Source organism: Mandrillus leucophaeus, unplaced genomic scaffold (assembly GCF_000951045.1).
Source record: "Mandrillus leucophaeus isolate KB7577 unplaced genomic scaffold, Mleu.le_1.0 Scaffold82, whole genome shotgun sequence".
Lineage (NCBI taxonomy): Eukaryota > Metazoa > Chordata > Mammalia > Primates > Cercopithecidae > Mandrillus > Mandrillus leucophaeus.
Genome location: NW_012108919.1, coordinates 1,483,065 through 1,510,181, shown reverse-complemented (window position 1 = coordinate 1,510,181; position 27,117 = coordinate 1,483,065). Strand labels below are relative to the sequence as shown.

At 40.2% G+C, this 27,117-nt stretch overlaps 1 protein-coding gene across 1 annotated transcript; it reads left to right on the top strand.

Moving 5' to 3' along the window:
- The first annotated feature begins 3,140 nt into the window (after window positions 1-3,140).
- On the top strand, window positions 3,141-26,507 carry MCUR1 (mitochondrial calcium uniporter regulator 1). The gene is made up of 11 exons (XM_011967943.1): window positions 3,141-3,229; window positions 3,395-3,495; window positions 6,861-6,980; window positions 11,219-11,322; window positions 12,164-12,265; window positions 13,163-13,204; window positions 14,624-14,695; window positions 19,243-19,296; window positions 21,170-21,284; window positions 24,346-24,404; window positions 25,713-26,507. Exons 1-10 carry the CDS (start codon window positions 3,141-3,143, stop codon window positions 24,375-24,377), a joined length of 831 nt encoding a protein of 276 aa, XP_011823333.1. The 3' UTR covers window positions 24,378-24,404; window positions 25,713-26,507.
- The last annotated feature ends 610 nt before the right edge of the window (window positions 26,508-27,117 follow it).

The following is a 27,117-nucleotide window of genomic DNA, read 5'->3' as shown; positions in this document are numbered from 1 at the left end:
GGGCAGGCCGGAGGCGGGTCAGCCAAGGGCACCGGCATCTGCCCGGACCGTGGGGCGAAGGTCCGCGCCCGCCTTGCTCGGCCGCGGTGGCGGGGCTTAGCCCAGAAGAGACGAATTCCTGGGAATCCCGGGCGCTAAAGTTGGAGGGAGGTGCGTGCTGGGGCGGGGAGGTGGTGCCCGCCCACTCCTAGGGTCTGCTTCTGGGCACCGCCTTCCAGGCGTTCTGTTTGGCAGGGCGCAGCCTGTTGGCCGCTCAAGGGGAAGGGGCGGGTATGTTTGGGGAGCAAAGCTCTGAGAAATGAAGGGTTGGCTTTACAGTTTGCTTTCAAATTCTGATGGAATCATTAATTCGTGGAGTCCTAGCGTCTACCCTGTCCCTGGCGCTTTTCCAGATGTGTGGGATATGTCAGTCCACAAAATGTTTTCCCTGTGGAGCTTAATTCTGGCGGAGGAGACGTAGTAAATGTGTATGGATATACGTATGCATAATTAATGTATATATAATTTATACATAATTTTATATATTCATAATTTGATAAATGGTACAGGAAAATTATAGGATAAGGCTTGGGAAGTGGAATGGGTCTCCAGTCGTGAATTTAAATAGGGTGATCAGAATCGATTTCATTGAGAAGGTAGTATTTAATTAAATAGAGTCGTGTATCCCTTCAGGACAGTCGCCTACTTGAGAAATGAGTCATTAGGCGACTTCTTCCTTGTGTGAATATTGTAGGGTGTGCTTACACAAACCTGGATGCTACAGCCTACTACACAGCTAGACTAGCAGGTAGAGCCTAGTGCTCCTAGGCTATAAACCTGAACAGCATGTTACTGTACTGAATACTAGAGGCAGTCTGAACACAATCGTATTTGCACATCTAAATATAGAAAAGGTACAGTAAAAATATGTATTATAGTCTCATAGACCACTGTCGTGTGTGCCCCTCTGTCCTGGGCTGAAAGGCAGTTGTGGGGCGCATGACTATTTAAAAAGGAGGTGAGAGAAATCACTGCCCTGGAGATGAGGGAAGTAAACAAGATCAACTTATTAGATAGCATATTGTTGAATAAAGAAAAAAATCATTTCGAATAATCAACAGACTTGGCAAAATTATCACTTTGGGCAGTCTTTACGTGTTCATTAGTAGCCATCACTAACCACACATTTTTCCTATTCAACAGATAGGCCCAGCAAGTGTTGACTATATCTAAAATTTAAGAGTATCTTTGGCTGGGGTAAAAACTGATTAGTAGAGCAATAAAGTGAAGGAAACTGTATATACAGAGTGGGGAATGAGTAGTGAACTCGGTGCCACTGTCCTTCAGGAATTAGGAGTCGGAGATGAGTTTGGTCTTAGATTGTGCCCTTTATTGTGCTTTTTCTGACAAGCTAGTAATTTCCTATTTGTTTTTCTCTCAATACAAGAGTATGGGGCAAAAAGAGAGTGTTATTTCTCATGGATTTGCTGACCAATCCGTAAGGTGGTACTGTTGTTTTAGTGTCAGCGATCTCATTCTTCAGTCATCATAAAAAATAAGTATGGACGCATAAAAACAGAAGCAGAGCAGGGACACAGCTAAGGAGAGGTGTATGCTCATTAACCAGCTAATGAGCGTTTCCCAGCCACTTGTTTGCTTGGTACCTGAGGTTCTCAATTGGGCTACTTGAGGATATCATGAGTAGGAAGTTTGTATTTGGTTTCCACATCCTGTCCAAGGCTAACTTTGGGCCTCTGTTGTAATTGTGGGTTTTTAATATCCTCTTAATATGCTGAAAGTCCCTAGAAAGGGGAATTGCATGTTACTCGTTAACAGCTCAGTTGACTTGCTTCCTTATGATCAGTGAGGACTCTAGGAGTAGGCGGCGCCCTCAGGTACTGCCCTTTGACAGAAGGCAAGAGGGCATATCCTTCCCTCAGCAGGGGTTGGAGTGCCCACTGGCAAGTGGCCAGCCCTTCTGTCGACTTTTCAGAGGCAGGATTTCTTGGAAATAAGCTTGCTGTTTCTGGTTCCAATCTTTCTGAAAAAGAACAACAACAAAAAACTATAGTATCTAAATTGGCGTTACAAAGCAGTCATGTGATTGTTTTGTTTATGTGGACGTGGGGATGAAGAGGTTATGTTCTAAATACATGAATGGTTATTTTCTTACTAGAAACAAGGAATTTGGGTCTAGAGTAACCCTGTCACTCTTCACAAGCCATTCCAGACTCAGGTGTTTTCAAGCTCCCTGACACATGGGACAGTCCAATAGAGTTCTAGGGCAGGTGAGGTGGTCCTTAAGAGGTCCCCTAGATAAGTGCTTTCATTCATTCACTCCCACTTTCTCAAGCTAGGTCTCTTCTGTGTTGGGCAGACATCCTGGGTCTCTTCTCATGGAGGCCAGTTTCTGTCTCAGGACTGGAAATAAACTAAAAAAGAGATACCAGATTTAAGTGAGCTCATTTGTGTGAAAAGGGAAGAACTGAGGAGAAAGGAATTCATTTCAAATTTTCCCTCTAGACAGTTTCATAATCCAGATTGTAGAAGTCATTACAGTTCAATTACTCTATATATACACACACACACACACACACATATATATGTATTCCTAGCCTGCTGTATGCTAGACCCTTTGCCAGATGCTAAAGATAAAAAATGAGCAAGACTGGCTGCTCCTGGGCAGCTTGGGCAAATAGATAATACAGATGAGGAAATAAAGTATTAAGTGCTATGATGAGTTATCTGTACTGAACTGAGAACACAGGTATGGGAGCAATAAAGGTTGCTCCCTTAGCTGGGTGGAGGAAGCAGAGAGAACCATAAAATGTAAAAAAGAAAATGCCACATCTGAAACATAATGTATACTCAGTAAATTGGCAATTTAATGAAGAAAAGTAAAAAGAATGCTTAAAGTTTAACAGTTGGGAAAGGGGAGCAAGCCGTGCTTAAGCATGGAATTGCAGGAAATAGAATAGCTTAGGTTGCTAGAAAGAAAGCTGAAAGGATAAGTGTGGTCATAAATAGCAAGGGCTTTGTATGCCAGGTCAAGGACCTCGTGTCATAGCACAGTGGTTCTTCGAATCTAAGGGCCCAGTTTTACCAACAAACACATACACACACACATAAGTCATTGCACTTTATATTTTGTCAGTCTGCAAATGGTTCTTGATACAGATATGGATTATTGCATCTCTTGCTCTCATCTTGATGCTTACAATGACCACAGTTACCCTCCTCTTCCCAAGTTGTGAGTAGGCTGGGAATGACTCCCATAGGCTGCGGCGAAGTGTCAGATCTGTAGGGTTCAGTTCACATCACATTTTTGTTTACTCTCGATTTTATTGTAGGGTAATCAGGGGCGAAGGACTGACAGTGGAAGCTGATCAGCTGCAGCATCTTTCTGGTCATTCAGGGGCCTGCTGGGGAAACCTTTGACCTTTGAGTTGGCGGGTGACCCTTCTTGCTCCTACCAGTCTTCTACAACACCAGACCTCAGACTGGTGCCAGTTAATGGCAAAATTTGAAAAGTAGTGACAAATATGTAGCAAGATTTTCATATACTAAGTTGATTAAATGGAAGTTCTGTAGATTGTTCATCTTTTTTTTTTCTTTTGGTGTCATAATTTCATTTTTAGTATAATATTTAATAGTAGTAGTAAGCAGCTATATTTAAATGTTCTTTTATAACAATTAAAAATTGGCAACTCAAATCTTGTTTTATTTTATTTTTTATTTTTATTTTTTTTTGAGATGGAGTTTTGCTCTGTCACCCAGACTGGAGTGCAGTGGTATAATCTCGGCTCACTATAATCTCCGCCTTTCGGGTTCAAGCAATTCTCTTGCCTCAGCCTCCCGAGTAGCTGGGATTACAGGTGCCCGCCACCACACATGGCTAATTTTTGTATTTTTAGTAGAGATGGGGTTTCACCATCTTGGCCAGGCTGATCTTGAACTCCTGACCTCATGATCCACCTGCCTCAGCCTCCCAAAGTGCTGGGATTAAAATTAAAAAATTTTTAATATTTTTGTTTTAGATACAGGATCTTCGTTTGTCACCCAGGCTGCAGTATAGTGGTGCGATCATAGCTCACTGCAGCCTCAAACTCCTGAGCTCAAGCCATCCTCCTGCCTCAGCCTCCCAAGTAGCTAGGAGTAGCTGAGACTACAGGCACACACCACCACACTCTGCTGATTTTTTTTTTTTTTTCTGGAGACGAGGTCTTGCAGTGTTGCCCAGGTTGGTCTCGAATACCTGGCCTCAAGTGATCTTCCGACCTTGGCCTCTGAAAGTATTAGATTTACAACCATGAACTAGTTCACTTGGCCTAATTAAAAAAAAATGATTTTAGGAATTCATAAAATCTAAAAGCCAAGAAACTAAACCATATACTATACCACCTCCGTCAGATGAGTACCTTCAAACAAGAAATTTACAAAATGGATTGGATCTAGGCTAAATGCACAAAAATTTATAGAAAAGGTAATGTAAAAATTGTTGGAAAATAGCTCTCTAAAGATAGGCTTTTGCAAAGACATTACAAGAAAAGAATGCTATTGACTGATATCTCTTATGATTAAAAATGAGAAAATCCTTAACAAAATACTAGCAATCCAAATCCAGCAACATATAAAAAGTGCAATGTACTTAAAGTCTAATGTACATTAAAGTATAATTTTCCTAAATAAAAGGAAAGACATCCATTTTCATTGATCTGAATACTTAATATAAAGGTGGCAGTACTTTTCAAACTGATCTACAAATTTAACACATCCCTATCAAAATCCCAAGTGGTTTTCTTATAGAAATTGACACACAGATCCTAAAATTCATATGGAAATACAAGAAAACAAGAATAACCAAACAACCTTGACAAACAACAAAGTTTAAAACCCACACCTTGGGAGGCTGAGGTCAAGTCTCTAGTGAGCTATGATTGCACCACTGCACTCCAGCCTGGGCAATGGAGCGAGACCCTGCCTTAAAAAAAAAAAAATCAAGAGCAACAACAACAGCAAACACTTTCTGATGTCAAAGTTAAAACAGACTTACAAGTAATCAAGAAATTGTGGCACTGGCATAAGGACAAACATATAGATCAATGCATTAGAGTGGAGAGCCCAGACACAAGGCCTCATGCTTACAGCTCACTGATTTTCAACAAGAGTGACAAGGCGTTTCAGCGGAGGGAATGGTGCTGGGACAACTAGATACCCACATGGAGAAGAATGAAGCTGAACCCACTACCACACACCATTTAAAACACTAATCCAAAATGAATAAAAGACCTAAATGTAAGAGCTAAAACTGTAAAACTCTTAGAAGACATGGGTGTAAATCTTCAAGTACTTGGATTTCTTAGTGGTTTCGTACATCTGTTATCAAAAGCACAAGCAACAAAAGGAAAAACAGATGGGTTGGACTTCATCAAAAGTAAACTTCTGTGCTTCAAAAGACAGTATCAAAAAGTGAAAAGACAACCCACAGAATGGGAGAAAATGTTTTCAAATCATAATCAGATAAGGAGCTTGTATCTAGAATATATAAAGAACTCTCACAGCTCAGTAATACGAAGACAACCCTATTAAAAATGGGCAAAGGACTTTGCCTTAGTCTGTTCTGTGCTGCTGTAAGGGAATAACACAGACTGGTAATTTATAAAAAAAAAAAAAAAACAGATACATTTCTTGCAGTTCTGGAGGCTAGGAAGTTGAAGATTGAGGGGCCCACATCTGGCCAGGACCTTCTTGCTGCTTCATAACGTGGCGGAAGGCAGAACAGCACACATATCAGGGAAGGGTGGGAAACTCATTCTTTTATCAGAAACCTACCCCTGAGATAGCAGCATTAATCCATTCATGAACAGAGCCCTCCCGATAGCCTAATCACCTCTTAAAGGACCCACCTCTCAACACTGGTGTGTTGGGGATTAAGTTTTCAACACATAAACTTTGGGGAACACGTTCAAACCATAGCTGACTTGAATACACATTTCTCCAAAGAAGATATCCAAATGGCCAGCAAGCCCATAAAAAGATGCTCAACATCATTAGTCATCAGGGAAATGCTAATTAAAACCACAGTGAGATACCACTTGACACCCAATAGGATAACTATAATTTTTTAAAAACCCAGATAATAGCAAGGATTAGTGAGGATGGGGAGAAGTTGGGACCCATGTGTGCTGCTAGAGGGGGTGTAAAATAGTACAGCTGCTTTGGAAAACAGTCTGGCGGCTGCTGAAACAAACATAGAGTTATCATATGATCCAGCAATTCTACTCCTAAGTATACATTCAAGATCATTGAATACATAACGTCCATGTAATTCATAATAGCTAAGAAGTAGAAACAACCCAAGCATCCTTCAACTGATAAATGGATAAACAAAATTTAATATAGCTATACAGTGGAGGAGTATTCAACTATACAAAGAAATGAAAGTACTGACGTGCTACAACATGGATGACCCTTGAAAACATGCTAAGAAGCCAGTCACAAAAGACTATATATATTATATGATTCAGTTTCTGTGACATCTCCAGAGTAGATAAACAGAAGAGACAGCAAATAGACCAGTGCTTGTCCTGGGTATGGTTGGGGGCAGTGGAGAAGGGCTGGGGGAATTGGAAGGTGACAGCTAAGGGGTACAGTTTGTCTTGAGAGTAAAAAAATATTCTAAATTTGATTGTGGGATGCTTGCACAACTCTGTGCCAAAACCTATTGAATTGTATGCTTGAAATTGGGTGAATGGTATATCTCAGTGAAGCTGTTATAAAATACCAGGTAGGCTTTGGGGTATACCTTATTTTCTCAGGATGCTGAGTTGCTTCTGTTTTGCGTTAAGTCTGTTTTGAGCTTACTGTCCTTTCTACCCTAGAGCTAAGCCTGTCTGCTGGACACCTGCAGCTGGAGCGCAGAAGCAGAGATTTCACCTCTTCTGGGAGTAGGAGGCTCTACTTTGACACTCATGCCTTAGTGTGCTTACTGGAAGACAATGGTAACCCTCTCTCATTTATCATTTAGTGCCTTAGAAAAACACTTTAAATTATGACTTCTCTTATGGTTTCATTTAGTTTCTCATACTTCTCTTTGACTTTTATTTTTTATTTGTATTTAATTTAATTAATTTATTTATTTAGAGACAGGGTCTGGCTCCATTACCCAGGCTGGATTGCAGTGGCGCAATCTTGGCCCACTGTAACCTACCTCCCAGGCTCAAGTCATCCTCCCACCTCAGCCTCCCGAGTTGCTGGGACTACAGGCACATACCACCACCCACCACGTCTGGCTGATTTTTATTTCTCTTTGACTTTCAAGCCTATGGGTAATCTTTTAATTAATCTCCATTTTTTAAGTCCTCATTTTTTGCTTGAGGACATTTTTGTTTCATCAATACACTGGAGACTTTTCTCACACATTGTCTCTTTGTCAAAGTGAAGTGTATTTCTGTAACATCACCATGGAAGTACAGTGTTATAGGTAAAAATTTAGACACAAGTCAGCAAAGCTGAGGAATGATTCCTATGACAACAGTGTCTGAAGCACAGAAGTGATAGTTTTATTACTGTGCATCTTGTGTGCTTTTTAAAATCCTGTGAAATGGAAATGTTGTCAAGTAGCAGTTCTTGATAATTTCAACTTACTGTTTTCTTTTTTCCTCCTTTTTTTTTGAGACGGAGTCTTGCCATGTCACCTAGGCTGGAGTGCAATGGCACAATCTCGGCTCACTGCAACCTCTGTCTCCTGGGTTCAAGCGATTCTCCTGCCTCAGTCTCCTGAGTAGCTGGGATTACAGGCAAGTGCCTCCATGCCCAGCTGATTTTTGTATTTTTAGTAGAGTTGGGGTTTCACCATGTCGGCCAGCCTGGTCTCGAACTCCTGACCTTGTGAGCCAGCCGCCTCAGCCTCCCAAAGTGCTGGGATTACAGGTGTGAGCCACCGCGCCTGGTCCTCTTTTTTCTTTTTAATAATCAGGCTAACATTCTCCCTTATTGCTGTTAAGGTAAAAGATTGCTCTGGTATATATGGCGTTCATTGAAAATGCACTTTAGACTTAGAATGTAGGGAAGATTCTCGTACCAAATCATATTTAGACAAATACACTGATTATAATTCTCTATATGGTGACACATTCTCAAAAATCAGAATTTCAAAATAGTGTAAATTATGCTTGTGAAATAAATTTCCCTGTGTTTTTACTTCATTGTATAGTTATTTGTCCAGTTATACATGTTTGTGTCAGAAAAGCTATTCTCTGTAGAGGTGCTTTACATGCCTAAGACAAAGTGATGGAATGAATTATTCTGTGCTTTGTGGGAGAGAGCGGCTCTGGGCTCGAGCCTAACTCTGCAGACTTCTAGTCGCGTAGCTTAGGAAGCCTTTCTCCTCTTCTCTGTTTCTATTTGCCCATCTGTAGTATGAGTGTAATAAGAATTCCAAAGATCTTTTTGAATATTAAACAAGATAATATGCATGACTGAACTTTGGAAAAACTGTCATATGCTGTGTAGTAATTTTAACTTTTCCTGTCAAACAGTAGGCTTTTTTCGCCAAAACTTCTTTCAGTTCAGAATTTAAAAGAGAAAAGTAGAAGTGAGAGGGGAGCATGTAAAGTTACTCTGATAAGGCTAGGCGAGGTGGCTCATGCCTGTCATCTTAGCACTTTAGGAGGCTGAGGCGGGAGGATCGCTTGAGCCCATGAGTTCAAGACCAGTCTGTGTAACATAGTGAGAGCCTGTCTGTACCAAAACAAAACAAACAAACAAACAAAAAAGTTGATAAGCAGAAGTCTTCCTAGTTTTCTTGATTTTAAACCTTAACCCATGATTATTTGCATCTTTCAAGACTGTGGTGTGAGGACCGCGCTGCAGTACGTGGTGTGGAGGGGCTGTTCAATCCAACATGGATGAGTGGGGCGGGTGTCTGAGATGACTGGCTGAGTAGGAGGCCAGGAAGGACTTTTTAAGGCATATTCTACCCTTTCTTTATCCAGACCTGTGTCTTCAGATTAACAGAATTTCTCATATGCCTGTGATCTCACTGACCCTGGTTCTGTCCTATTCCCTTGTGTCTACAAAAAATTAATTTCTGCCTCATAACTCAGTAGGTTTTCAGGTTTCTACTTTTTCTTATCCCTTTCTCCTCCCACAAGTGGTTATAAAGTATATGGCTTTAGAGTTTGTTTTACAATCAACATAAGTTCTCTTTCTACCTTTATTTTTCTTTTCCTTTTTCTTTTTTTTGAGACAGAGTCTCACTCTTTCGCCCAGGCTGGACATGCAGTGGTGCAGTCCTGCCTACTGCAACCCCCGCCTCCTGGTTTCAAGCGATCCTCCCACCTCGTCCTCCTGAGTTATTGGGATTACGAGCTTACACCACCACACCTGCATAATTTTTCTGTATTTTTAGTAGAGATGGGATTTCACCATGTAGGCCAGGCTGGTCTCAAACTCCTGATCTCAAGTGATCCACCCTCCTTGGCCTTCCAAAGTGCTGGGATTAGAGGCATGAACCACTGTGTCCAGCCGCCAAAACTAATTATGTTTAAACATGAACTCTTTTTTTTTTAATTAAAAACATTTTTAAATTTTATTTACATTAAAATGGAGATGGGATCTCACTATGTTGCCCATGCTGGTTTTTTAAACTCCTGGGCTCAAAGGTCCTCCTGCCTTGGCCTCCCAAAGTGTTAGGATTACAGGCGTGAGCCACGACACCCAGCCAGTGAACTCTTCTTAATAAAGCTTTAAAATTTACAAAAGTTTAGGTTGAGTTTTTAAAAACTAGGAAGACAGACTAGAAAAAAGAAAACAGATTCAGAGCTAAACAATGTTAACATTTTGGTGGGTAACCTTTTATTTTTTTTTTCCTAGACATGTGCACAACACACATGTTGAAAAATTAAAGGATTTTGATGAAAGTGATGGCAATAGGTCTTTGGAGGTTTTTTCCTTCTCCTTTAAATCTGTGTCTTTGGTTTTTTTGTTCATTATAGTCCGATGCTTCATCTCATCCAAACAAATTCCATTAATTAAGTACTACTTTATTCTAATACACAATTAATTACAGGAATCAATAGATTCTTCTGAAATACTTATAGCTAGAAGCATTTAATAGAACTGTTTCCCAGGCACTCAGTTTTAAGCATTTAATTAGAATTTATGTGAAATATGAGTTACTATGCAACGTTTTTAAAAACAGTACCAAGTACTGGCCAGGCGTGGTGGCTCACACCTGTAATCCCAGCACTTTGGGAGGCCAAGGCAGGCGGATCACCTGAGGTCGGGAGTTTGAGAACAGCCTGACCAACATGGAGAAACCTCATCTCTAATGAAAATACAAAATTAGCTGGGCATGGTGGCACATGCCTGTAATTCCAGCTACTCCGGAGGCTGAGGCAGGAGAATGTCTTGAACCTGGCAGGTGGAGGTTGCTGTGAGCTGAGATAATGTCTTTGCACTCCAGCCTGGGCAACAAGAGCAAAACTCTGTCTCAAAAAAAAAAAAAACTAAAACAAAAAAGAACAAGTACTGCATTGAATCCTCTATCATTCAATTCAGTATCATATACTGACTACCAAAGAACATATTTTTTCCACTTTGGGTCCCCCAGACCTAGTTACTGAAGAGAATTGTGCAGGAAAAATGAAAGAATGGATTTTGTCTTTTAACATTAAGTTAGCCAACAGCTAGATGACTATATAGTCAATGATTTGACTGCCTTATGCTAGACATGAAACCGCTGAGCTTTCCTATTTAAGGAAATTATTTTTTAATAAAGTACACATTACAAAATTAAAGAAATATTGTCCACCATAGAACATCTACATAATGCAGAGAAACATGAAGAAGAAAACAAAAATTACAATGAATCTTTGTTAAATTATAAAAACAAGAATTGCATCTGTAATTTTGAGTCTTGCCTTTTTTCACTTGACATTGACTTGCCGGCATTGTCTATGTCATTAAATAGTTTCTGAAAACATGACTTTTGATAGCTAGGAAGGACTTACAAATCAGTCAGCAAAGCCACCGGTACCTGGGGAAGCCAGCTTATGTTTCGTGCTTGCTCTGAGTGACCAGCACGTGGTAGTTTGTGGCTCGGCCCTCCTCCCTGCCTCCTACCACACTGTGCTGTACCCCTGCTCCTGGATTTGGACATTCACATGAATGTGTGCATTTGCTGTGGGCTTTTGTAACTCTGAGCATGATTTTTTTTGCCTGTGTACTTGCTTAGGGTTTGCTACTCAACAAGCAGAAATCATTGTGTCTGCACTGGTCAAGATCCTGGAAGCCAACATGGACGTCGTCTACAAAGATATGGTCACCAAGATGCAGCAGGTTAGCCTTGTCGGGTGGCTTAGCACATTAGGACTGTGAGGATGGGGTATTGTTTGTAGTAATGTTTGAATGTAATTTTTTAGATAATACCCAGTTGAAAAGTATATAGTAACTTTTACCATGATGAAGAGGCAAAAGATTACAGTGGCATAAAAAATACTTACTCAGAGCCATTTAGTCAACGGTTGTAGAATTGTTATGCTTGAAAGCTCACTGTTCAAAATTATTCCAGTGAAATATACTTTAATAAATGGAGACATGGCCTGAATTACAGTATTGTAGCATCATGTTCTCAAGTCTTCAGATCACCACTCTTTTAGCTGTGATTCACTTGGTAACGATAACCAGATATGTGGTTTTTGTCTTTTTTTGTGTGTTTTGTGTTTTCTTTTTGAGACAGGGTCTCACTCTTTCACCCAGGCTGGAGTGCAGTGGTGCAGTCTCAGCTCACTGCAGCCTTGACCTCCTCGGTTCAAACAATCCTCCCAAGTAGCTGGGACTACAGGTGTGCACTGCTACAACTGGCTAATTTTTGTACTTTTTGTAGAGATGGGTTTCACCATGTTGCTTAGGCTGGTCTCGAACTCCTTGGCTCAAGCAATCCTCCTGCCTTAGCGTCCCAAAGTATTGGGATTACAGGTGTGAGCCACCTTGCCTGGCCGGATATGTGGGGGTTTTTTTCCTTTTCCTTTTCCCGTTTTGGAATAAAGGATGACTTTACTGAACCTCTTCTTGTGTCCACATTCTCCTGGTTTCTCAATGAGAAGATAGCACATGGAGATGATAGGAAGTGGACTTTTTAGGGTAGACTAGATTATGTGTTTTGTTTTTCTTTTCCTAGGAAATCACTTTTCAGCAAATAATGTCTCAGATTGCGAATGTGAAAAAGGATATGATTATTTTGGAGAAGAGTGAATTTTCAGCCCTCAGAGCAGAAAATGAGGTAAAACAGCCACTCACACTTAGAAAGCTGATTATATTAAGACATTGAGATAAAATATATACACATAAAAGACCTCACATAAGTGTACATCTCAGTGAATTTTCAAACAGTGTGTACTTCCAGTCAGATCGAGCAGGAAAACTTGACCAGTGTCCCAGAAGTCCTTCTCGTGCCTCTCAGTTGCCCCTGCCGCAGAGGAAACTCTGTCCTGGCTGATAACACCATTGACTAGTTTCGCCTATTCTAGAACCATTTGATGGTATCATGCTGTGTGTCCTGTAGCAAGAGATCATTTTTTTCATTGTCTGTAGTCTTACGTGAATATGCCCCCATCATTCTATTGTAATGTAAATTAGAATTATTTCCAGTTTTTGGTTATTTTGAATAATTGCTGCTGCAAAATATCTCTTGCGTTCCTTTAAATAGAGCATATGGGATCAGCATGTAAATAAGTGCTCTCGCTGCATCTTTTATTTTCAGTCATTTTTAAAGTCCCATAGGGAAGGCCATTTATTGCCTGTTGACCCTAGCCTTGTAAGAAGCCTTCTAGCAAAAAGTAAAGTGGTAAAGTTTCAGATTCTCTAGGTTGTCCTTGAAATCAGTTAATTGAGGGTAGAATTGGTTAAAAGATAAACTGAAGGAGATACTAAATAAAGCAGGGTCACTGAAGGCAAATGTGTGTGCCAAACACAACTGAGTTAACTTTACGTAGCCTTCAATATGAATTCAAACTTATTTCAGGATACATGTGTTGTAATGCCATTCTGCAAACAATACGGTGTTCTGAATGGAAGAAAAACTCGAAGAACTTGTGCATAAATACATATTGTAATATTTGTTGATAACTGCATTTTATGTTGTTCTTTCTAAAGACTTATTTTTTTAATGTGTTTTTAGAAAATAAAACTCGAACTACATCAGTTAAAACAACAAGTAATGGTAAGATTCACTTTCCTGTTTGTTGGCTTGTTTGTAATTATATAAACTTATTAATAAGTATAATATTAGAAATGGATATTTTTGAAACTTAATTCTATGTGAAATGTTTGTGTAATATGCCTCAAAAGTACACATTGGAAGATTTAGCTAAGAATACAGCCAATGAATGAATTATTGTTGTGTGTAACCATATTCATTAAGAAAATTGTGGCCGGGCATGGTGGCTAATGCCTGTAATCCCAGCACTTTGGGAGGCCGAGGCGGGTGGATCACCTGAGGTCTTGGCCAACATAGTGAAACCCTGTCTCTACTAAAAATACAAAAATTAGCTGGGCATGGTGGCGGGCGCCTGTAATCCCAGCTACTTGGGAGACTGAGGCAGGAGAATCACTTGAACCCGGGAAGTGGAGGTTGCAGTGAGCCGAGATTGCGCCATTGCACTCCAGCCTTGGCAACAAGAACGAAACTCTGTCTCAAAAAAAAAAAAAAAAAAGAAAAGAAAAAAAAATTGCGTTCTAGGAGGAATTAAGTCATTTTTAAGTCAAAGTTTTTCTAAAGTAGCTGCATGGAAGGAACCCTTAAATTCTCTTAGACTGTCTTTAGAGAAACACACGTGATTTTTAAATGCTTACTGTGCCAGCTATTTGATGTTTTTTTAAATAGCAAAAACATAGATGTTAAAGAAAAAAAAGACTTTGATGTGTATCAGAGAAAAGGCTCTGTGTAAACCAGATTTTAATATTTGGCTGCTTTGAGTCCATCTTTGCCTTCCAAAGTTGTTTAAGATCAGCTTTATTCATAAGTTCCATTCAGAGATTGTATGAGGAGTCTTGAGGTTAAAAGCAGCAACAGGCTGGGCGCGAAGGCTCACGCCAGTAATCCAGCACTTTCGGAGGCCTAGGTGGGTGGACCACAAGGTCAGGAGTTCGACACCAGCCTGACCAACATGGTGAAACCCCATCTCTACTAAAAATATAAAAATTAGTAGGGCGTGGTGGCATGCGCCTGTAATCCCAGCTACTTGGGAGGCTGACGCAGGAGAATTGCTTGAACCCAGGAGGCAGAAGTTACAGTGAGCGGAGATCATGCCATTGCACTCCAGCCTGGATGACAGAGCAAGACTCCATCTCAAAAAAAAAAAGGCATCAACAACCGACTCTAGACTGGCATAAGCATAGAAGGGGGTTATTTGTGTCTAACTGGGAAGTCCTGGGATGGGCTCCAGATGTGGCTTGGCCAGAGTTCCCTGATGCCAGGAGGCTTAGGTCCATTTCTCTGGAAGCCCCTGGCTCTGTCCTTCCCTGGGCTGCCTCCCCTAGGATAGGGACAGTGGGGGCAGTGGTCCCGCCATCACGTCCTCAGAGAGTTTGGGTTTCTTACTTTGGATTTCTCCTTCTTTGTTGTTTGCCTTCCTTTTAGGATGAAATGATCAAAGTCCGAACAGATACCAAATTAGACTTCAACCTAGAAAAGAGCAGAGTAAAAGAATTGGTACGTTCCTTTACTAAAAATACATTATGAATTAATTTATTTTTGGAGTGGAATGCTTGGTTAAGCCTAAGTTTATATACATGTCATAGGTACTGTTAAATATCTGTTTATCAGTGTTAGGCTGTATTTTCTCCATTATATTCATTTTGGATTTAGATGTAAATTTGATGCTTTCAAAAGTAACATTAAAATTAAAATGCTAGTCAAATGAGTCAATTTGAATCTTTGTTTCAGAAATTATACATATGTGTTACATAGACATTCATAAAGAAATTAAATGCAATCTTGATCTATTTAATACTGACTTAAATCTTCATAGGTCTTGATCTTGGAAAAGTTAAGTTGATTATCTCAGGCTTGAATAATAGTAAATTATTAATATAAAGTAATATTAAATTATAGACTGGAATTCAAGATTAAAACATTTCTGGCTGGGTGCAGTGGCTCACGCCAGTAATCCCAGCACTTTGGGAGGCCAAGATGGGCAGATTACCTGAGGTCAGGAGTTCGAGACCAGCCTGCCTGCCCAACATGGTGAAACCCTGTCTCTACTAAAAATACAAAAAATTAGCCGGGCATGGTGGCGGGCACCTGTAATCCCATCTACTCAGGAGGCTGAGGCAGGAGAATCTCTTGAACCTAGGAAGCAGAGGTTGCAGTGAGCTGAGATCATGCCACTGCTCTCTAGCCTGGGCAACAAGAGCAAAACTCAGTCTCAAAAAAAAAAAAATTCTATGTTGTATTTTAAATGCAGTGAGAAGTTCATGAGGGTATTTTGTTTTGTTTTGTTTTGTTTTGTTTTGTTTTTGGTGTTTTTGAGACGGAGTCTTACTCTGTTGCCGAGGCTGGAGTGCAGTGGCACCATGTCGGCCCACTGCAGCCTCTGTCTCCTGGGTTCAAGCAGTTCTCCTGCCTCGGCCTCCCGAGTAGCTGGGATTACAGGCGCCACCACCCCGCCCGGCTAGTTCTTATATTTTTAGTAGAGACAGGGTTTCACCATGTTGGCCAGGCTGGTCTCAAACTCCTAACCTCAAGTGATCTGCCCACCTTGTCCTCCCAAAGTGCTGGGATTACTGGAGTGAGCCATCACGCCCGGCCTAAGGGTGTTTTAATAAAGATATGTGTCAGGTTGCCTCTAGTGATGTTTAACCCTGTCTGAATCTTCAGCTGTCTTTTTGCTCGGACTTTATTTGAATTTGGTAACATCGGGTGCCTTTTTTATTCTCAGCATAATGAGAAATAGGACAGAGAGCATCTTGCACCAACACAAAACTGAATACACATGCAGAAACTGAGTACTCACAGCTGTTTGTTGTCTTCACATTTTTGACAATTTGCTTTTAATTAAAATGTGCTGTAATAATAAATGAAGCTAATACTGCAACTCAAAAAAGTAACCTACTTGTATTTTGGAACTGCCACTGGATTTCAAGAGTTAATCCGAGCTTCATTATACAAAACAATTATTAAGGCTGTGTTACCTGTCTTTCTAGTCTTACAACAACGTCTCCACCCATAAAGATTAAATCACCTAGTATTACTAAAATAGTTAATGGCTATAGCATGTCACTGCTGTCCAGAAGAGGAGAAACTCTTTTGGTTATCTTTGTCTTTATGGGTTGTGTACTCAAGAAAAACCGGATTCACTTGATGTAGGAAAATGACCGCATGTAGCTAACCAACCTGGGAAAAACTACATAAAGGACATCAGGAAATACAGGGCATGAATGTAGATGAAAGCCAGTGAATTTTTAAAAAATTTTATGTGGAGTCATTTTAATAACATAACTAGGCTGATACATATGTACATTTTTCAATCATGTAACATTTAGATTTTACTCATTTTAAGTCCGTGACATCATCCAGCAAACAAAAATTTTCCAGAAAATTTTTTCACAATTATAGTTTTTGTCTTTTAACCAAAATGAAAAAATTTCTGCCGGGCATGGTGGCTCACACCTGTAATCCCAGCACTTTGGGCGGCCGAGGTGGGTGGATCACCTGAGGTCAGGAGTTTGAGGCCAGCCTGGCCAACGTGGTGAAACCCTATCTTTACCAAAAATACAAAAATTAGCCCGGCTTGATGGCAGTTGCCTGTAGTCTCAGCTACTCAGGAGACTGAGGCAGAACAATCATTCGAACCCAGGAGGCAGAGATTGCGGTGAGCTGAGATCACACCACCGCACTCCAGCCTGGGTGACAGAGCAAGACCCTGTCTCAAAAAAAATTTCATTCTTCAAATACTCATATTTTTAAATTATTAGATATATAGAGTAGATCCATTCAGTGTTCTTATAAAATAAGAAAAGTAAAGCTTACAATATTTTGCAGATTTGATAATACAGCACTCAAAATACTTAACCTGATTTTATTTTACTTGAATTTACTAGTTAACTATGCTGATAAATATAATTTACATGTAATTATTTTATCTGGAATGACGATATTGACCTTAATCTCCAGGAAGCAACCAGTGCACAGAGTTTCAATTAAATCCTATCCATCATGACAGTAACTTTTTCTACATGACACAAAAGTGTCTTCATGGTATATTTGAACAGTAACGGTGACTATGAATTGTTCTTATAGTCTTTTTTTAGTGTTTCATTATTATTATTTTAATTTCAATAGGTTTAGGGGGAATAGGTGGTGTTTGGTTACATGAAGAAGTTATTTAGAGGTGATTTCTGAGATTTTGGTGGCCCCATCACCCTAGCAGTGTACACTGTACCCAGTGTGTAGTCTTTTGCCCCTCACCCACCTCCCACCCTTTCCCCCCAGTCCTCAAAGTCCGCTGTATCATCCTTTTGCCTTTGCATCCTCATAGCTTAGTTCCCATCAAGCCAGTGAATTTATGTGATTTAGTACCCTAACTGGGAGGTTGTTCTTGGTAATTGTAAACTTAGATTACTCTGAAGCACAAGGTAGTAGTAAATTTTAAAGTGAGTGTGTTTGTTACATGCATTGGTGAAGATGAGTTTTTTGGCTCTCATTCTTTTGGTAAAGTTATAATGTTAAATATTAAATTGAAAATTAACTATGATATTTACAGCCAGTTCCAAAAGCAGTATGGCATATAAAGTTTTTGGGCATGGGGACATATAGCTACATAGATGTTATTTTTAAAACCATGGCAGCATCAAGATTTAGGCTTTTCTTTTGTGGGTGAGTCGATGTTGAGTTAATGAAGACAGGTTTAGTGATGCACAAAATCTTGTTCCACGCCGCCCTCTAGTGGTGATCTGATGCATAGGGCTCTCCTGGTCTGAAACCCTGAGGTTTAAAGAGCCTTATTCTTGGTTTTACAACCTACTCCTTGCCTTAGGGTTTGGGGGTTTTGTGTTTGGTTTTGTTTTTCTCTCTCTCTCTCTTATTTTTTTTTTACTTCTAAGTTCCCAGTAGTCCCAGGAGAACATTTTACAGCTAGAAAGTTTCTATATATTTCAAAGCATTAACTTTTTCTCTGTATAACAAGGTTAATGTAGGTCTTAAAAGTCTTCATTTAAATTACTCATTGTCATTTGCTCAATTAAATCCTGTTGCCCACTACTAAGGCGATAAGTCTGATTTCAATCTTATTGTGTCCAAAACTGCAGTAAATCTTTTCACTAACATTAATAACCAAAGGTGAGATACTTTAACTCTGGGTAGAATTAGTTCCTTTAGGAACACTGGATTATGACTATGCCCAAGTGGGTTTTTTTTATTATTAAAACCAACATGTGCAGGAGGCTAAGGCAGAATTGCTTGAACCCGGGAGGCAGAGGTTGCAGGGAGCCGAGATCAAGCTGCTGCACTGCAGCCTGGGCAATAGAGTGAGACTCCATCTCAAAACAGAAAAACAAACAAAAAAACCCCAACATGTGGTGAGTTAGTGTATTAATGTATTTACATTGTGTTTTATAATCACAGCACAATGTCTTTGTCATAGAATAATAATCCTTGCCGCTGTTTTTTCCCCAACTTCATACTTTCCCTGTCTTGTGTTGAGACTCAAGTAGTGACTTGTTTTGCTACTAGTTATGATGGGATAGCTCCTAAATTGAGTTGAGTCTCCATTTTCAATCCTCTTAAAACCAAAAACCATATGACTCAGCATCCGTGGAAATTGGTCCCCAGAGAGTGCTGCTGCAACAGTGGGAGGGACCGAAAGCCGTCACAGGAAAGATGCAGGGAGAAGTGATAGGTGACTAAGGAAATCCAGATATTGGAGGAATGAGTAAGTATACATAAGAAACTTTAGCCAGCATGGTAGATCATGCCTATAATCCCAGCACCTTGGGAGGCCAAGGTGGGCAGATTACTCAAGCTTGGAAGTTTGAGACCAGCCTGGGCAATATGGCAAAACCCCATCTCTATGAAAAAAAAAAAAAAAAAGAAACTTCAAATAACAGATATAAAGAGGCAGGTAGGCTACTTCATCCCAGAGTTGACTTTCTGGTGTTACATATTCTAGGAGTTACTGAGACCAGAATATTTAAGGCACCAGAGAAGGAGAAGAGAGAGGAGTAGATCAGAATCTGACCCATGTTACGTGTTTATTTCAGTATTCATTGAACGAAAAGAAGCTGCTGGAATTGCGAACAGAAATAGTGGCATTGGTAAGAAATGAGACTTTGATTTTTCTTTATCATTGTATTCATCTTTGCTTCATCCCATGCATGGTTGCTTGTAATGATAATAGGAACTTACATGCAGGTTTACTGTCATGGGAATTTTTTACATTGTGCTAAAATACACATAACATAAAAATTATGATCTTAACCATTTTTAAGTGTAGAGTTCAGTGGTATTAAGTACATTCACATTTTGGGGCAACCATCACCACTGTCTATCACAGAACTCTTTATTTTGCAAAACTGAAACTCTGCACCCTTTATACATTCCCTTTTCCAAACCCTGGCAACCTCCTTTCTACTGTCTATGAATTTGACTATTCTACATACCTCATATAAATAGAACCATAGTGTTTGTCTTTTTGTGGCTGGCTTATTTCACTTAACACAGTGTCCTGAAGGTTCATCCATGTTGTTGCAATGACAGGACTTTCTTCGTTTTTAATGCTGATTAGTATTCCATTATATGTATATACCACATTTTCTTTATTCATCTGTCAAGGGCACTTGTGTTGCTTCCACCTGTTGACTTTTGTGAATAGTGCTGCAGTGGGCATGGGTGCACAGATGTCTGTTGGGACCCCTGCTTTCAGTTCTTTTGGGTATATATGCAGAAGTGGAATGCCACAGGATTTTTTTTGCACTTCATAAAATATTTGGTTATCTTAATGGAAGATAGTTATCCTATGAAAGATTTAACTTTCTTAATGAAAGTTTCCTTTTCTTCTTTTTTTTTATGAGATGGGGTCTCGCTCTGTCACCCAGGCTGGAGTGCAGTGGTGCAGTCTCAGCTCCACTGCACCCTCCTTCACCTCAGCCTCTAGAGTAGCTGGGACCACAGGTGCGCACCACCACACCCTGCTTGAAAGTTTGTTTTTCTGAACGAAAGTTTTACTAAGAAAGTTTAAATCTCACTAATTGAAGAATAGTGAGGAATGGAGAAGTCTTATTCTATTTTTAATTTATAGCATACATTACTCCTTTTCCATACTGTACGGAACCTGGGGCCTCTGAAACACCCAAGAGGCTTTCATGAGAGAATTCCAGAATCCTGGGATATTTCTCTGGAATAATTTTCTACTCATCCAGGCATTTATTTCTTTCTTTCCCTGCCTGAATTGGTAGATTCCGTTGCTCTAGAAATTTTAGTGAAGTATTCCCACGGTTTTTATGCATTAATGCAGTTATACAACCCCCTATAAGGTCGGCCAAACCCACTGCCTTTGAGGGTTGATTATGTATCCAGTTTAACTGTATTGTATTTGGGGAAGGACACAAATTGGCCCTGGGTAGCCAAGCCTCATAGCAATGAAACACTTGATATTTGAACATGGAAGAAGAAAGTTTTTTAAAAATATGACTAGAAATAGCTCAAGACAAGCACTGCCGGTTTTACATTACCTAAGACTCCATTTCTTGAAAACATTTTTGAGTTTACTGTATATCTTTGACTAAGGAGGATTTAGAAGGATGTGCCGTAGCTGTTGCCTTTGAGAACAGACTGGCCTCATAATGCCACATCATTTATATAGCAACCTAGAGCTTACAAATGCTTTTTCACATAGATTATCACATTTGATTTTCTAAACAGTCCAGGTAAAGGCAGGGCCACTGGTTTGGTTGTTTCATTTTGTTCTGTTTTCATTTTTTCAAATAGAAGAAAACTAAGGCCTAGAGAGGTTAAGGGTCCTGACGAATGCAGCATAGCATTAGGATCTTCACACTGAGACTAAAGCCCAGGCCTCCGTAGTCTTATCCAGGTTTCCCTGTGACTACGCCCCATTGGGAATGAGCTATAGGATGGTGAACAGAGGGGACATGCTGTGGTCTAACGCTGTGACTCTCTTCATTTTAAAAGCATGCCCAGCAAGATCGGGCCCTTACCCAGACAGATAGGAAGATCGAAACTGAGGTTGCTGGCCTCAAAACCATGCTTGAGTCACACAAGCTTGATAATATTAAATATTTAGCAGGTAAGCTATTTTATATCTATTTAAATCAACCGGAAAAGAAAATAAATTTATAAAATAAGTCATTGACAGATACTGTGTTTCATTGATTCCAACACTTTCTGAAATATTTTAACATCTCTGAAATTGGAAAGCATCTTACAGTTTCCAATAGATGAAGTATCATACTTTAATTGGCACTTTTTCTTTCTTAGTAGTAAATAAAGTAATTGTGTACTTTATAATTGATAGAATTGGAAATTTGATAAGATACTGTAATCGAAGTATAGTTATTAGGGATTTTAATGAGATTCAAGACAGGAAATATTTTATGGATAAAATGGAAGGTGTTTCAGTTGTAATCTTTCTGCTTCAATTGGCGACACTCCTTTTAAGGAGTTACTTTACTTTCGAGATTTTTGATCCAAAAGAGAGAATGAACATTCATGTACCACCCCTGCACCCAAATTAACCATTATTTCAAGTCAGATTTAGCATCTTGAATTAATGAAATATTTTAAGGTCACAGCAGTATTTAACAGTGAAGTGTTGTTCTTTATATTAAATTGTGGGTCCCTGTCTATATAGTGCATATACGTAGACCTTGTGACCACGGAATTTTTGTGATTTGAAATGTTCATTGAAAAGTTTTCTTAGCCTAGGCAACACAGTGAGACCTAGTCTCTACAAAACAATTTAGCCAGGCATGGTGTCATCCGCCTGTAGCTTCAGCTTCTTGGGAGGCTGAGGCAGGAGGATCGCTTGAGCCCAGGAGTTTGAGGCACAGTGAGCTGTAATCACACCATTTCATGGTACACACCACCTGGGTGCCAGATGAGACCGCGTCTCTAAAACAAGAAAATAAAATAAGGGGTATGGGATTTGTTTTTCAGTAGGCAGGTGTTTCATGGAATATGGCACATCAGTGAGCAATCTAAGTTTCTAGGTTTTCTTAGTAAATAAGTGAATAAGTGTGTGTTTTCTTAAAAAAAGATGTTCCCTCAAGTAACTTAATAGAACTAATAGTACTCTCAATTGTTTTTTTCTTACAGGGTCTATATTTACATGCCTAACAGTAGCTCTGGGATTTTATCGCCTATGGATCTAATAAAGTGTCTATTTAAAGAGATTTCTACTGTTTTGCCTTAAGAATACCAGATTGTTGGCCAGGCACGATGGCTTACGCCTGTAATCCCAGCACTTTGGGAGGCCGAGGTGGATGGATCACCTGAGGTCAGGAGTTCGAGACCAGCCTGGCCAACATGGTGAAACCCCATCACTACTAAAAATACAAAAATTAGCTGGGTGTGGTGGCACGCACCTGTAAGCCCAGCTACTTGGGAGGCTAAGGCAGGAGAATCACTTGAGCCTGGGAGGCGGAGGCTACAGTGAATTATGGACACTTAACCAAGGTAAAGAAGTCAGGTATTCCATAGCCTTTCCTTATCTCCTTTCCGCTTAGTTGACTTTCTAACTGAGCGGCGCACAGTGCGGGGAAGACTCCACTCAGCCAGACCAGGGAGCCTGGTCTTGCCTGTGGTTCACACCAACAGCAAACATGGGTGTAATTCTCTACAACTTAAATCTTTGGCATATAGAGGATTTGAGGGTCTCCATGTTCAGGGTACAGTGGCTTTAATAAGTGCTGGAAAATCACTGAAGCTAAACCAAGAGCACCAGATCCTCTTTATCTAAATACCCAGTCTCTAACATGAGGTAGTCCCTGTACCAGAGTATTGTTTCAGCTGTAGGTGGTTGTTATGTTAATAAGACAGCTGTACCTCTACCTTCTTTTCTTTTGATTTCCATTGTCTTGGTAAGTTATTGTTAGGGTTATTTTTAATATGCCTTCCAGCCAGAAAAATCAGCTGTCTAATGAAGCATTGCAATTGTAATGGGGACTCTTTTACCTCTTATAGTGCAAGATTTTCCCTCCTCCCTCCCTCTTTCCTTCATGGTCTGCGAACTGTAATAATACTGCACTGGTGTTATTACCTCCCTAGAAAACCTGCTGATTCTTAGCACGGAACTCTGCTTCAGTTTGCAGGACAAAGTCTGCTTCCTTCTGGTCTTCATTTACTTTTTATACAAGGGATGCCCTCAGCTCTCCATGTGTAAGATACCTAGATGATGGATACATATTTCATAAATGAAATTTACGTCATTAATGAATATCCCCCTGCCCACAACCAGCTCAGGCTTTCAAAATTTGAGAATGGTCATGCCACACAGCATCCTAATCTAGATTGACTAATTCTGGTGTTAAAAACATTCTCATACCTACCTTACCTTTATATTGAAAACAAATTCTAGATACAACTGGGGTTATTCTGGAAAAGCACATTCTCTTCTTTTTTTTTTTTTTGAGACGGAGTCTCGCACTGTCGCAGGGCTGGAGTGCATCGGTGTGATCTCTGCTCACTGCAACCTCCGCTTCCCGGGTTCAAGCGATTCTCCTGCCTCAGCCTCCTGAGTAGCTGGGATTATAGGTGCCCACCACCGTGCCTAGCTAATTTTTGTATTTTTAGTAGAGACGTGGTTTCACCATGTTGGCCAGGCTGGTCTCTAACTCCTGACCTCGTGATTCGCCCGCCTTGGCCTCCCAAAGTGCTAGGATCACAGGCATGAGCCACTGCCCCTGGCCCATTCTCATCTTATTCAAATTACTGGCACATGGGCAAGAATAAGCATTTTGGAGACAATGACATTGATAGAACCTTTTCTGCCTTTCTCTGCATACACACATATGCACACAGGTACAGTGGAGGAGCCACAGGCAGATTTTTTGATCAGTTTGGTGAATACATTACTCGTTGTCACTGTTCCAATCACATTGGTAAAAACGTAGTTACCTTTTGTCCTTTGGATATCATGTCTAAACTTTGGAAAATATAAATCATTGCCCTTTTAGAGAATGTTTGTGTAGTCCAAAGATTCTGAGCTCCATATGATATGAACATCAAGTACTTTTGCAAGAGCAATAGCAGTTTCAAAGCGAAATATTATAATTTAGTCTTTTCCAAGTAGATAAAAAATTCTTAACTGATCAGTAAAATACGTTATCAATATATTGTCCCCCTTTCAGAGAAAAGTCCCCAGAAGAGACTGCACACTTAGCAATTGCCCTCATTATCAAAGGCCTAGGTGACTGGCATAAAGAGCCATATGCAATTATGTATCAAGGTAAACATTACCTAACCTTGTGTAGGTTAAAAACTGAAGTGTCCTTGTCTCCTGATAAAACATTTTTAAAATAACATATGGTGGGGTGACATTTTTGCATCTGCTAAAAGTTTTCTCACATGTCATTCTTCCTCATGATAGCGGGCTGCATCATTCAGGCACCTAATTTGGGTGTTCGATTTTCCTGTAGAGTTCTCTGCAGTACAGCATAGCCGCTTTTTGGCCTTGGAAACAGTGAACTCTTTTTTTGATGGTGTGGATTGCATGCATATCTGGAGTGAGGAGGGTTCAGGACTGTTTTCGCTTTATTTGGTCAAATGTATTCTATTTGAAAACCATTTGAGCCCAAAATACAAGTGTACCCTTCCCACTTCTGGCTCAAGCATCTGTGAGCCGACTAGACGTAATATTAAAACTTCCTGAGCCTGGGCGTGGTGGCTCATGCTTATAATCCCAGCACTTTGCGAGGCCAAGGGAGGCAGATCACCTGAGGACAGGAGTTGGAGACCAGCCTGGCCAACATGATGAAACCCTCTCTCTTCTAAAAATACAAAAATTAGCCAGGCATGGTGGCACACACCTGTAATCCCAGCTTCTTGGGAGGCTGAGGCAGGAGAATCGCGTGAACCCAGGAGGCAGAGGTTGCAGTGAGCCGAGATTGCACCACTGCAACACTCACTGCAACAAGACTCGCACGCAGATGAGATCTGCCTGGGTGACAGAGTAAGACTCTGTCTCAAAATAAAGAAATAAGTAAGTAAATAGAACCTCCTGAGCTACCCTGGCTTATAAGGATTCAGGAATTACTTTAGGAAATTAGGCATTAGCACCAGGAAGAGGGAAGATGGCTGGCAAAACTTCTGGCTAGCAACCTATGTCTAGCACAGCGGGAACTAATCATAGCGAGATCCGGAACACATATCCTTCTAGGTGCGGGTGGAGGGAACGACGTCCAATGCCTGAAGCAGCACCTCATGTGGACAGAATGTCTGTATTTCCCTCTCCTGCACGAATCACTCGTCATTCTTAGAGGGCTCCTCTGCATTCCTCCGTTTCTTCTCTCCCCTCCCCTGCCTTTTATCTTTTCTAAAGAGCCTGAACTCCGATTTCCATGCTCTCCTGCTGCATTAATAAGCAAAACCTGCTTGTGTGTACGGTTCTTTACTGGAAACACAACTTTTTGTTTCTGTGTTGGTTTTACTGTCATCCAGTTTTCTAGCTTAATATCTAGCAAAACTAAATCTGAGTGTACTCGCTTTTTCCGTTAAGTATGCCAAGCAGCTCAGTTGAAAGGCTTGACTCAAACCAGAAGTCTTGCTGGAATTCGTCTCTGAACACTTGAGAAGCAGAAAGCCTGAGCCACAGCAAACATGCCTCTGTGTGCCGGGATAGCCTTTGTCTCCGCTTCCATGTGGCTTTTCCCTTTGTAGCTATGCTTAGTGACATAATCTTCCCTCTTCTCTTCTAGCCTCCTCCTTTCAGGCCTGTCTGTTAATTAACCATGTCAGTATTGGCAAGCAATTATCTTCCCCCACCCTAACATGTGATCTTCTAAGAATTGTGCAAAATTCTAAACAAATATAGAGATGTTATAATAGAATTCATGTCTAGAAAACTTTAAGTTCATCAAATTGGTTGTGGCTTTTTTGGCACTAAGGCAAAAACATGTTAACCAGAAATAATTTATTCTTCATGTATGTAAAATATTTGAGAATGTTTAGCCTTTTATTAGAATTTTATTTGGAAAATATTTATCTTTCTACACATTTTACACTTACATTCCTTCGCTTATAACCCAGTTTCTTAACTGTTTTGTTACTTAAGCAGATATTCAATTATGTTTTATTATCTAATAAAGTGTAAGATTCTTACTATCTAAAATATTTAATTCTGTGTGACTCATACACTTTCCTGATCATTCAAATTGAATATGAAAAGCTAGAATAAGTGTATTGCAACTGTTAATTCCAGCCAATTGTATAATGATAACACTGATGAATTTGTAAGTAAATCTAATACTTGAAAATTTGGGTATACATAGAAAATAAATTTTAATATAATGTACAAAATAAATTTTCATCATTCAAAATAATTTCTTTAGCATGTTCATGTTATGAGTAGTTTTATACAAGCTACTTGTTTGAGGGGAAATGATGAGGTTTAAACACAGCTTTTTAGAAATAGACAATTTTTTCTTTTTTTTTTTGAGATGAGATACTACTCCATTGCCTAGGCTGGATGGAGTGCAGTGGTGCAGTCACTGCTCATGGCAGCCTCGACCTCCCAGGCTCAAGCAATCCTCCCACCTCAGCCTGGGACCCGAGCAGCTGGGACCATGGGCATGCGCCACCACACCCAGCCAATTTTCTTCTATTCTTTGTAGAGATGGTGTGTCACTATGTTGCCCAGGCTGGTCTCAAACTTCTAAGCTGAAGCCATCCTCCTGCCTCAGCCTCCCAAGTGCTGCTACTACAGGCATGAGCCACCGCATCTGGCTGAGAAATACACAATTTTTAAAAATACCTGGCCGGGCACGGTTGGCCTTGTCTGTAATCCCAGTAGTATGGGAGGCCAAGGCGGGTGGGTCACTTGAGCCCTGGAGTTCAAGACCAGCCTGGCCAACCTGGTGAAACCCTGTCTCTACAGAAAATAGAAAAATTAGCTGGATGTGGTG